The 12,484-nt window shown below is 40.5% G+C and overlaps 1 protein-coding gene across 11 annotated transcripts in view; it reads right to left on the bottom strand.

The window, feature by feature from the left end:
- Nucleotides 1-12,484, bottom strand: part of SLIT2 (slit guidance ligand 2) — a 271,791-nt gene that overhangs the window by 65,485 nt on the left and 193,822 nt on the right. For 8 of the 11 annotated variants that reach the window (XM_075420615.1, XM_075420617.1, XM_075420619.1 and 5 more), the window contains exons 13-17: nt 11,582-11,725; nt 11,283-11,446; nt 10,497-10,520; nt 8,113-8,130; nt 6,874-7,024 (exon numbers count right to left, since the gene is read on the bottom strand). In XM_075420615.1, coding sequence (XP_075276730.1) covers nt 6,874-7,024; nt 8,113-8,130; nt 10,497-10,520; nt 11,283-11,446; nt 11,582-11,725 — 501 coding nt within the window. The remainder of the gene's footprint in view (nt 1-6,873; nt 7,025-8,112; nt 8,131-10,496; nt 10,521-11,282; nt 11,447-11,581; nt 11,726-12,484) is intronic. The other 3 variants (XM_075420618.1, XM_075420621.1, XM_075420616.1) reach the window with 2 other exon arrangements.

Genomic DNA, 12,484 nt, shown 5'->3' with positions numbered 1-12,484 from the left:
TTACTACCCCCTCTTGGTAATGCAGGTTGGCGGGGACGAGATAGCAGAAAGAAGTCCCAAGGCCATCAAAAGGGACTTCAGGGCACTGGGGCGATTGGTTGAGGGATCAGGGGCGCAGGTGGTGTTTTCCTCCATCCCATCAGTGGCAGGGAACAGCACTGAAAGGGGCAGGAAAACTCACCTGGTTAACAGGTGGCTCAGGGACTGGTGCCATCGGTCAAATTTTGGCTTCTTTGATCATGGGGAGGTGTACACAGCACCGGGCCTGCTGGCGACAGGTGGAACTCAGCTATCTCAAAGGGGAAAAAGAATTCTCGGCCATGAGCTGGCGGGGCTCATTGAGAGGGCTTTAAACTAGGTTCGAAGGGGGAAGGGGATATTGCCCAGCTCACTAGGGATGAGCCTAGGCTTGGAGTGCCAAGGCCAGGGGTGAGATTGACAGCCCAGCTCAAGTGTGTTTACACCAATGCACGTAGCATGGGCAATAAACAGGAGGAGCTGGAAGCCATTACACAGCAGGACGGCTACGACTTGGTCGCCATCACAGAAACGTGGTGGGACAACTCGCATGACTGGCATGCTGTCATAGATGGCTACAGACTCTTTAGGAAAGACAGACCAACAAGGAGAGGTGGGGGAGTTGCTCTATATGTGAGGGAGCAAGTAGAATGCATTGAGCTTGGCCTGGGGGCAAATGAGGAACGAGTTGAAAGCTTGTGGGTTAGAATTAAGGGACAGGCTCATAAGGGTGACATTATGGTGAGTGTGTACTACAGGCCACCTGACCAGGAGGAGGAGGTTGATGAGGCCTTCTACAGGCAGCTGCAAGCAGCCTCCCAGTCACAGGCCCTGGTTCTCATGGGGGACTTCAACCACCCTGACATCAGCTGGGAAGACCATACAGCTAGGCAGGCGCAATCCAGGAGGTTCCTACAGAGCATCGATGATAACTTTCTGATGCAAGTGGTGGAGGAACCAACAAGGAAAGGCGCGCTGCTGGACCTTGTGTTAACAAACAAGGAGGGACTGGTGGAGGATGTGAAGGTCGGAGGTAGACTCGGCTGCAGTGACCATGAAATGGTCGAGTTCAGGATCCTGCGTGGAGGAAGAAGGGCGATAAGCAGGATCAAAACCCTGGACCTCAGGAGGGCTGACTTTGCCCTCTTCAAGGAGCTACTGGGAGGAATCCCATGGGCCAGGGCTCTCGAAGGCAGGGGGGTCCATGAGTGCTGGTCGCTCTTTAAACAACACTTCTTCCATGCACAGGAGCAATGCATCCCCCTGAGAAAGAAATCTAGCAAAGGAGGCAGGAGACCTGCATGGTTAAACAAGGAGCTTCTAGGGGAGATCAGGCAGAAGAGAAAGGTCCATGGAAAGTGGAAAGAGGGGCAGGCCACTTGGGAAGAGTACAGAAACGTGGTGAGAGCATGCAGGGATGCGAAGAGGAAGGCCAAGGCTCACCTGGAATTGAAGTTGGCAAGGGATGTCAAAACAACAAGAAGGGCTTCTTCAACTACATCAGCAGCAAAAGGAAGGCTAGGGACAACGTGGGGCCGCTGCTGAATGAGGTGGGTGTCCTGGTGACGGAGGATGCGGAGAAGGCAGAGCTACTGAATGCCTTCTTTGCTTCAGTCTTCAGTGCTAAGACTGGCCCTCAGGAATCCCAGGCCCCGGAGGTAAGAGAAGAAGCCTACAAAGAGGACGACTTTCCCTTGGTCGAGGAGGACTGTGTGAGGGATCGCTTAAGTGATCTGGATGTCCACAAATCCATGGGCCCCGATGGAATGCACCCACGAGTGCTGAGGGAGCTGGCGGATGTCATTGCTGAGCCACTCTCCATCATCTTTGAGAGGTCCTGGAGGACAGGAGAGGTGCCCGAGGACTGGAGAAAGGCCAATGTCACTCCAATCTTCACAAAGGGCAAGAAGGAGGACCCAGGGAACTACAGGCCGGTCAGCCTCACCTCCATCCCAGGAAAGGTGATGGAGCAGCTTATCCTGGAGGCCATCGTCAAACAAGTGGAGGAAAAGAAGGTTATCAGGAGTAGTCAGCATGGATTCACCAAGGGGAAATCATGCCTGACCAATCTGATAGCTTTCTACAATGACGTGACTGGCTGGGTAGACGAAGGGAGAGCCGTGGATGTTGTCTACCTTGACTTCAGCAAGGCTTTTGACACAGTCTGCCATGATATCCTCCTAGGGAAGCTCAGGAAGTGTGGGCTGGATGAGTGGTCGGTGAAGTGGATAGAGAACTGGCTGAGGGTTGTCATCAGCGGCGCTGAGTCTAGTTGGAGGCTGGTAACAAGTGGTGTCCCCCAAGGGTCAGTACTGGGCCCAGTCTTGTTTAACTTCTTCATCAACGACCTGGATGAAGAGTTAGAATGTACCCTCAGCAAGTTTGCTGATGACACCAAACTGGGAGGTGTGGTGGATACACCAGAAGGGTGTGCTGCCATTCAGCGTGACCTGGATAGGCTGGAAAGCTGGGCAGAGAGGAACCTGATGAGGTTCAACAAAGCCAAATGCAGGGTCCTGCACCTGGGGAGGAACAACCTCATGCACCAGTACAGGCTTGGGGTAGACCTGCTGGAGAGCAGCTCTGCGGAGAGGGACCTGGGTGTCCTGGTGGACGACAGGTTAACCATGAGCCAGCAGTGTGCCCTGGCTGCCAAGAAGGCCAATGGGATCCTGGGGTGCATCAAGAAGAGTGTGGCCAGCAGGACGAGGGAGGTTCTCCTTCCCCTCTACACTGCCCTAGTGAGGCCTCATCTAGAGTAGTGTGTCCAGTTCTGGGCTCCCCACTTCAAGAAAGATGAAGAGCTACTGGAGAGAGTCCAGCGGAGGGCTACGAGGATGATGAGGGGACTGGAACATCTCCCCTACGAGGAGAGGTTGAGGGAACTGGGCTTGTTCAGCCTGAAGAAGAGAAGGCTGCGAGGGGACCTAATATATGCTTACAAATATCTGAAGGGTGGGTGTCAGGAGGATGGGGCCAAGCTCTTTTCAGTGGTGTCCAGTGACAGGACAAGGGGCAATGGGCACAAACTGAGGCACAGGAAGTTCCGTCTGAACATGAGGAAGAACTTCTTCCCTCTGAGGGTGACGGAGCACTGGAACAGGCTGCCCAGGGAGGTTGTGGAGTCTCCTTCTCTGGAGATATTCAAGACCCGCCTGGACAAGGTCCTGTGCAGCTTGCTGTAGGTGACCCTGCTTCGGCAGGGGGGTTGGACTAGATGACCCACAGAGGTCCCTTCCAACCCCTACTATTCTGTGATTCTGTGATTGTACAATCATTACAAAAATTGAACAAATAAGACTGAAATTTTTTTTATTTAGTGTTTCTCCTGGGTACTCTGGTTTGAATGATTTCTCAAATGCTTCCTAAATTTTCCTATATTCTAAAAAGAATGCTACCTGAAAAAAAATTTTATTTCTCGGATGCATTTACAGGCTTGTACATTATCTCAAACACTTCAATGGCAGATTATACAGATCTTTCACTGGTTTTCTGCAAGACCGTGAGCAAGTGACAAAATAGGAACAGTTAGAACAGCACTTGGCTCATTTATAAAATTTTTCACCTTTTATAATTACGTATGTATCTTGAACTGTATTATTATTTTCTGATTTTTTTTTAGAACCAACTGCTCTGAAGAAATATATGTTTTTTAATGACAATATTACTATTGCAATCTACGCAATCCATACTCTAGCCACGTCATATGGCCAAATAAAGGAGGGAGGAGAAACTTATCAGAAAAACCACCTTCAAACTCCTTGTCAGAAAACTTCCTTCTTGTTCACTACCATGTCTTGAGCGGAAAAATCAAAGTTGCCAGTTGATGTGAGTATAGAAAGAAATTATTTTTAAGAGGTCATTTTAAAAGTAGATTTAAAAGAAGCATTACATACTTTCTTGAACTCAAGATTAGTGCAGTATTTTTCTCTATACCTATTAGAGAATGAAAACAGACAAAAGTAGTTCACTACCTTTAATCCATTAAATTGCACATTGCATACTGTATATTATGATAGTGCCAATGAAGCTGCATTATATTCTTCTATCAGATTATGAAAATATTTATTTTGTTCCCTGTATCCTTCTGAGAGCGTGCCACGTCTTAGGGCATCTGTGATACAAGTTCTTTTGGAGGTTACAAGATTCATACTATTTTCAAAACTTCCCAAGTTAAGGGATGAAAAGAAGCCGCATACTTTTCCTGCCCTCCCTTCTTCTCCCATGTCCTTGGACTTAAAAATATCACAGGTCTCCCAACAAACTATTTGAGAAACATAAATATTTGCCAGAGAAATCTACAGAAATCTAGATATTTCCTCACTTTTGATCTTCATTTCCAAGCTAAGCCTCAGCTCCAAACAACACCCTGCAGAGAATAATCTAGCTTTCCTCATCACTGTTAAAGAAGCATGAAAGTCATTTGACTCTGGAAAGTATCTTTATCTCAAATTTTGTGGGTAAAAGAAAAGAAAGGTTAACTAGATGCTCTTCTCATATATGCCAGTAAACACTGAAAACTGGAAATCACAGAGTGGCCCTAGAACTAGACTGGGAAGTCCCAAGAGGAACAATGAAGGCAGTGCATCAAAGACCAGGAATAACAGGAGGGAAGAAGAGAAAGGGCTGCAACTCTTGTGTCAGTGAGGCAAATACCAGAAGAGGGTATTTAGCTACGGCACTTGGATGTTTAGAGGAAGTGTAAAAATGCAGAAATAATTTCTCTATCCCCTTTATCCCCCTTTTTATTACTTCAAAAAACTTGAAGAACAATCTATACAGCTTATCAAGAAGAAGGTTGAATAGTGACTTTGTTACAGTTTAAGACCATCTGACTTGGATAAAGTGCTGGATAGAAGAGGGCTCTTTAACAGCAAAAAATATAAAACAAGCAGTGATGGAAACTGAAGAGAGGCAGATTTCATCTGGAAGTAAAAATTCCTATTTAAAAGATTTTAACAGAAGTGAAGGGATATGATTAATTTCTGTAATACTCTCAGGGAAATGGTGGATTTTTAATCCACTGATACCTTTAACAAAGATGTGGATGTTTTCTGAAAGAAGTGCTGTAACCAAATATGAATTGTGTTTTAGTCAAACACAATTCTTTCGTTGATTGAAATTTGAGATTTTAGGATACACAGCAGATGAGGCTTGATGATTTAATTGTTTATTCTGAATTTAATATGTATGAATTATAATTATAGAAAGAAAACACTTGACAGTTTATCTTCTGTATGTAAATAAATGAATAATAAAATCATCAAAATACTAAATTAAGATTATTATTACTTCAGAGAGAATTAAACATGAATCCTGCAAAGAATCAAGACAATGCATGCTTATCACTTCAACAATTCCATTTCTCATCTCTTGGTTCCGTAACCATGATTTTTACAACCATTACTTTATGATCTCCTCCTACACTTTAACCTGCTACTCATTCCATCAGTTTTTATTCTTCCAGTAATTTTATCTCAAAATGTTATAGCATAACATCATATACATTTCATGAGTATTTTCTGTCTTCTTGTGGACCTTCCTCCACACTAAAACCTTCTTTTTCCCTCCTTTTTGGTTCTTTGTCCTCTGTATTATATCCCTAGTGAATCCAATATGAAAAAAAAAAAATGTATTTCTCCACTGAAATCTATCTCCCTTTACCTAAGACTGTGTATCAATCTTTTTTGCTATGGCAGTACTTTAGGAACAGTACACCAATAGTGTGAACATATGCCACTTTTTCAATTGAATTTGCCATCATTCAGGGTACAACTAGAATTACCACTCATATTTGTAATTAGAGGATCACTAAGTTCAACTTCTCCCAGCTCAGAGACAGACAAAAATCTCTATCTCTATTTACACAATATTTCAGTTTCAAATTCCTTTTCCTGACCCAATAGTTCAAATCCTGAAGCATGATGTCATTATTTCACACCTCCGCTGCTGGACTGTTGCTTTGATGACAGCTGCAGGCTGATTACCTTTTAAGATATGTGCCATACTGTTGCACGTCTCACCCCTGTGGGTCACAACTTGGTCTTAGTACACCTGTCTCCACACAATTCTGTCCCTGCTTTACTACATCAAATCAAAGTCCCTCTGTTTTGTTCCTCAATATTTTGTCTTGTTCTTCACATTAAATCTCCTAGGAAAACCAGCTATTTCCTCCTGCTTTTGCTCTGCCAGTGATGGCCACTTTCATCTCCTTTTTCTGCTGATCCTTCAAGCATCTCTGCATTCTCTTTCATACTACGCTTTGCACATGGGAAAACCTTGTAAAGCTGTCTTAATTTTCTCTTTCAATCCCTCCTTGAAGACCACTTCAGTTGTAATGCCTACAAATCATTCCCATATGGCATTTACTAAGCAAGTAATAATCTGTGACTTCTTTTCTGCTCATCTCTGTTCATTGTATTATTATCTGATCTTCTTAACCCAACTCTGTCTTGTTTGTCTGCTTTATCTTACTCTGGGCTCCTGCCTGACACACACAATGTGTGCTTTGCATAAAAAGAATCAACTCCTTTCTATTAAACGCCTAGGTAGCACTTACACCAGACCCTTGGTTACTGGATGTCCTAGTTGCTCTTGTAGTTAAAATAAAAAAAGCAAAATAAACCTCACTACCTTTCTAAAAAATCCAAGTGGGTAGCTCACGTACTGGAGAACTAGTAACATAGTCATATGTTTTTAAGGTTGCATGGTACTGAAATGATGCATTAATAATTTTTATTAATTTCTGGTTCTTTGAAGTGCACCACAGAGAATACATTTAATTTTTGTTGTTCAAAAAAGTAAATCTGTGGGTTTATATTTGAAAATTTTAGTTAGTTTTTGGGTTCAACTTACAACTCTGCAGTGTACTGGGGGATGTGATCAGGAATTTTGTTGAGTTTCTGATTGGAGCAGTCCACTGTGGTCCCTTCACAGCGACATTTCTCAGGGCAAGCCAAATCTGCAAAGCAGTCTCCACTTAATTTGGATCTGTAATCTTCAGTGCCTGTGGAAGAGTCAAGTCAAAATATAGATACCGAGTCAATAAAGTATAAGATTTGATTCTTGTGAGAAGGTTGAAAAGATGTCTGCAAAGCAGATAACGGGTGGGCAACTTGGGAAATGTATGATAAACTTGGTGATACTGAACAGACACAAGGGCTTGTAAAGAGGGTTAAATATAGGGGCTTAAGATATGCTGGAAAAAGAAACTGTGACCAACTTCACATAACAGGATAACATTAACTTGAGCTTTTCACAGCTGTACTTTCTGCTGATTATGTTGTCAGCCAATCTAGCCTTGTTCATAGCTAATCACACAAATGTCACTGATTCTTTGAGAATTTATTTTCTTTCTCTGTATCAAGAATAAATAGATCCTGAATGCCACCTTTTCTCTTTCTCTTGTGACAAATTTGTATTGTTGACCAGACTTCATTAACCTCTGTAATTTTTTTTAATAGTCCTGATGCTCCACATCATCTCATACACGTAAGATTGAAAACCCTGTTTTAAGCTTTAATTTAAAAAATGTGTGATCCTGACTGAAGCCTCAGCAGCTTGCCATGCTGTAGAAAGCTGCGTGACGTTCCATGGTGCTTGACAGAACCATGTTTTACTCATACCTCACAACCACATGGTTAGATCAAGCACAACAGAAAATCTCGCTACATTATCAAAACTGCATCCATTAGGCCAAGGATAAGAGCAAGGGAAAAGAGGAAGGAGCAGGTGTAAGTCACAGAAGCATTTGAAGTTTAATACTTGCTTACATGACATGGCATTCTGATTACTGAATGTCCAGTGCCACAGTAACAGTATTACTGTCACAGCTTAAATAAAAGGTACAAAACAAATGAACCACATTGAAAGTTTCCTCCACCATTTCCCAGAGTCAGTGAAAGAAAACGTCCTAAACATATCGGGAAAAAACATCCAGTAAGGAACTGAGGGTGGGTGACAAAGAAAACAAAGAGAAGCTGAAAGGACCTGTGGGTTCTTCTTGGACAAAGGTGAAAAGACTGAGACTAGAAGAAGGTGCATCAGGGCTGGGAGGTACATTGTGATTTAGCTCAGACACTGAACTTTACTTACAGCCAAAATGGTGAACTCCTGCAAAAGTAAAGATAGCCAAGAAGGAAAGAAAGACAGAGTAATCCCAGTTAAGACAAACCATGAACTAAGCTCTCGTGTTCTCTACTCAACTTCGGTTTGATTAGAAGATATTGCTAAGTCGTACCGTCTTCAGCAGAGAGAAAGAATAATTCGTTTTAAGTGGCATTATAAAATGAAGAAAAAATTTGGGTTAATTACAGATTTCATATAGGATGATAATGACTCCCATGCATTATTCTTCACTATTTTGAATGTATTCTTTAAAAGCTTCTCCCTTGAACATATATACATGCTATGCCACTTAAAAACGTAATAAAACAAAGAAACATAGGAGAAACAGATTCCTCAGAGGAGGAAAAAGTACCCAACAGTCATCACGCATTATGTTATCTAGCGTTTGTAAATGTCTAAGTAACACATACGATATAACTACATGGAATATTTCTATGAGCCACCAGACAAATGCTATTTTTTAAATTAATGATTTAATACCTGTATAACCTTTAGTCTTCGAGATGACTAGAATGAAATTCTACTAAGACTTCCTAGTGTCTGCAGAGCAAGATCTCCCAATGACATATTTAAAACACATACAAAAAAAAAATCAGTTTTTAAAGAAATGCTAATATTTTTACAGTATTTACTGAAGTGTAAAGAAGTGTTTTTTGCATTTTAAATACCCAATAAGCCTACAAATACATTTTTTTTCCTCCTGCATCCAGAGTAAATCACTGTTAGCAGTTTAAAGTAAACAATTAAAATATTCATGGACAAGGACTTCAACAACTAGAATAATTTTATGCAGCATCTCCCTGATAACCTGATAGAAAGTGAAAGCACAGAAGCTGTATTTCAAAAAGCTAGTCTGTAGCACTTTTTTGGTTAATTTAATTCTTTTTCTTCCATTTTTTTCAGGAACAGCATTTTTTAAACGGTACATAAACAAACCTAAACTGCATGTGTGGCCATATTATAAACAGGCTGTGAAGACATTTGCTGGCAAGAAAACCCTTCTAACTCAGAGACAAAAGCTGTGCTGGCAGGGTTGAGTAGAAGTCACTCTGTGGCAGGAATACAGCTGTTCTACTCATTAAGGAATTGAGTGGTACTACAGGTTTGAGAAATTGAATCCCCCTCTGTTTTATGCTGCTTTAAAACACATTTTCGCGGTTGCCAATGCTGACAAATTGCTGCCTTATTTCGTATTTCATTTTGTCTTTTCTTCATATTCAAGTCAACGTATTAGTATGAGGGCATGAAGAGCTTCACGATTGCTGCAAATTTCAGTGATACATCACACAGCATTAGGAGAAGAGCTGTTAAACGTACCAGCTTAAAAGACAAAGACTAAGACCACTGCAGAATGACAATATACCTGTAGTACTTGAAAGAAATAGTGCTTTGGTGTCATAATCAATTATTGTAGATATTTTTCTAGATATTAAACGATGGTAGAAAACCCTGCTTGCAAATCACATACTGTAATTCATCAATAGATTCATTATTGCCTTGTTTATTTTGCCAATCAATCATTTCTGTTCTGTTAGGAACATAATGCAAGTGCATCATTGTTTTTTTTCTATTAAGAAATCAGTGCACACACCTGACAAGCAAGGTAAAATAAAGAAAGAAACATATTTCAAAGAGCTAGGGCCAACATCAGTAAATCTTTTGTGAAAACATCATAGACTTATTGTAGCTTAAAGCAGTGTGTAAATTGCTCTTTCACCCCAGCTCTAAAGTCGTATTTTCTTTAATGGAAAGCATTTCTGATTCATTGTATGCATGTGACCACAGAATGTCTTTAATGAAGAATATCAGCTTTCTTTTCCAAGCATTCCACTGTGATTTCGCAAACACAAGGAGGGTGAGCAGGCAGTAGCTGCAGCCAGTGTAAAGCATGAAAGCAAGGCAAGAAAATGTTCATTTGTAAAACATTTATTTTTTAAAAGTTGTACTAGCTCTTTGATGGTGGTATGGTTTCCTGTGTTTAAAAGCAGCTCAGGAGCTGCATTTTAAAAACAGTAGTGCCAGAAAGGCAAGGTACAAGGTAAGTAAAGGTGTCAATTGAAATATGAACTAGCAGGTGCAACCTTCTAAATAATTTAAGTAGAGGTATAATTTTGGTAGGCTGTGTGCAAATTTGTGAGACAGAAAAAGTAAATGGAGCTGCATGCTAAGCTCTTATATTCAGAAAACAGAACTACTAGTAAGCTACAAAGGAAAACTATGTCTAGCTACAGGTATTGACTAATGTTAATACACATGCATCAGTTTCCTAAAAGCTATAACAAACTTTGCTTTTTGGGGGAAAGGGAGAGAGTATCTGCAGTTAGTCAGTCTTACTGCAGAGCCAAACCTACCTGGAATGAAATACTGTTCTTTAGCTAAATAAAGAGAAAAAAAAAAAATAGAAGATGCACCTGAATGTCAGCAAGCAAAGAATGAGTTTTATTAGATTAAGTATGGACTACAGTTAACTACAGATAATTAAGTGAAAAAAAGTGTATTCACAACGAGAGCTGATAAACAACAAAGTGTGAATAGTCATAAATGTATCCAGAACATGGATAAAAAACAGTTCTCATCTGGTATTTGCACTTGAGACTGAATAAATTGTAGGATGTGAAATGCACCTGGAACAGCTGGATACCATATGACCAAAAGTTAGGATTTAGAGAAATGTAAGTAGGAAATGGAATGAGATTAGAAAAAGAAAACAGTAAATTTCGATATGAGGTAAGCTCCCTGTATAAAATGAGAATGTCTTGTTTCCGTATATAGCTAGAAATTTTTAGGTCTTTCACATACTCCAGAGCCTTGTGGAAATTTTACAAAATTATTTATGTCGGTGATACTAGTAGCGAATAATTTTAGCATTTCATTCTGAATTATTATATATTGCATTTTTTTTGTGAGATTTAATGCTACTCAGAAATAGTGCCAAATGTGTTAACTATAGCAATGTTCCATGATCCAATAGTCTATGACTTCCATGATTTCCCCCCTTCCGTCAAAGAACTAAATAAGATTCTGCAATGTTTAATAATTCCATAGAGAGCCAGCTGCCTTCATTAGAACTTCTATAACCACTGTTTTTGCCAATAAAAGAAAAATAGCAGCTGAACTAAGAAAACTAAGAAAATTACCTGAGCAGCGGAATTTCTTGCTTTTGATCTGGCCGATCCTTTTGTTTGCCAGACGGCGGGGGCTGGTGCAACGGGCACCACTGGTCTCAATGGGGTTTGTATGAAGATAATCCGCCAGCCACTTCAGATGGCAGTCACAGATAAACGGGTTCTGAGCCAAATGCCTTTCATGAAGAAAAAAAAAAAAAAGGATAATTTCACACATTATTTCCCTCTGGTCTCAGCAGTTCCTGATATTTTTAGTACTTCGTAGAATATGAAGTCATACTAAAGATAACCATAAACAAGAGCATACGTACAAGGTCTGAATTGCACGCAGGGGTGAGAAGGTGCCTTTTGCAATGGTCTGAAGCTTGTTGTCATACAAAGAAAGAAGATTCAAATTGTGCAGATCTTGAAAGGCATCAACTCGCAGACAACTGATCTTGTTGGCATTCAATAATCTGTTTAATGGAAGACAATTACAAAACTGAAAGAATTCACCCAGTGTCACTGCAGCTTCAATGTTTTTCACAGATAATTCTTTGTGGGTATATGTAACCAGAACAAGAGATGTAGTAACAAATACCATTTGACAGTGACATAGGAAATTTCAGTGAATTGAAATATCTTATCTAGGTGATCTGAAATTATTCCCAAATATTTGTACCTTGGAGTTGAAATGTGTGAGTTTACTCAGCTAAAACCATATTCCTTGTATGTGCTGGCAGAACGTGTGTATGTGGTATTTGTCTGTGCAAAGAAACAAGCTTAAAAGATCAAGTATCTGCAAGGAAAACTAGTTCCTTTTGCCAAATAAATAAATAAACAAAAAAGGAACTGAACACTGTGTTCATTAGCTGGAAGAAATGTGCAGTGGCACTTTTAATTATATGTTACTAATCAGCATGCTGCCACATTAACAGAGTTGTAGTAAAACTGGTGGCATGGAATATTTCCAAATCTGTCTTGGATCCTTTCTCCTCTCCATCTTTAAAGGGAACCTTTTCTTCCCTGTACCTCCCAGACTTCTACAGTTAAAACAAACAAGCCAATCTAAAGCAACTCCTTCGTGCTTTTGAAGAGAAAAAATAAAAAATAAGTCATTCAACTAGATGCATTTTTACAACCAAGTACTTTTCATTTTTTCCCATTTCCAGCCAGAAATGGAATGGAATGGTGGATTTGAAAATCAATGCTGTGATGAAAAATTTCACTACAGA

Source organism: Opisthocomus hoazin, chromosome 5 (genome assembly GCF_030867145.1).
Source record: "Opisthocomus hoazin isolate bOpiHoa1 chromosome 5, bOpiHoa1.hap1, whole genome shotgun sequence".
Taxonomy (NCBI): domain Eukaryota; kingdom Metazoa; phylum Chordata; class Aves; order Opisthocomiformes; family Opisthocomidae; genus Opisthocomus; species Opisthocomus hoazin.
This window is presented reverse-complemented; position numbering and strand designations above follow the sequence as displayed.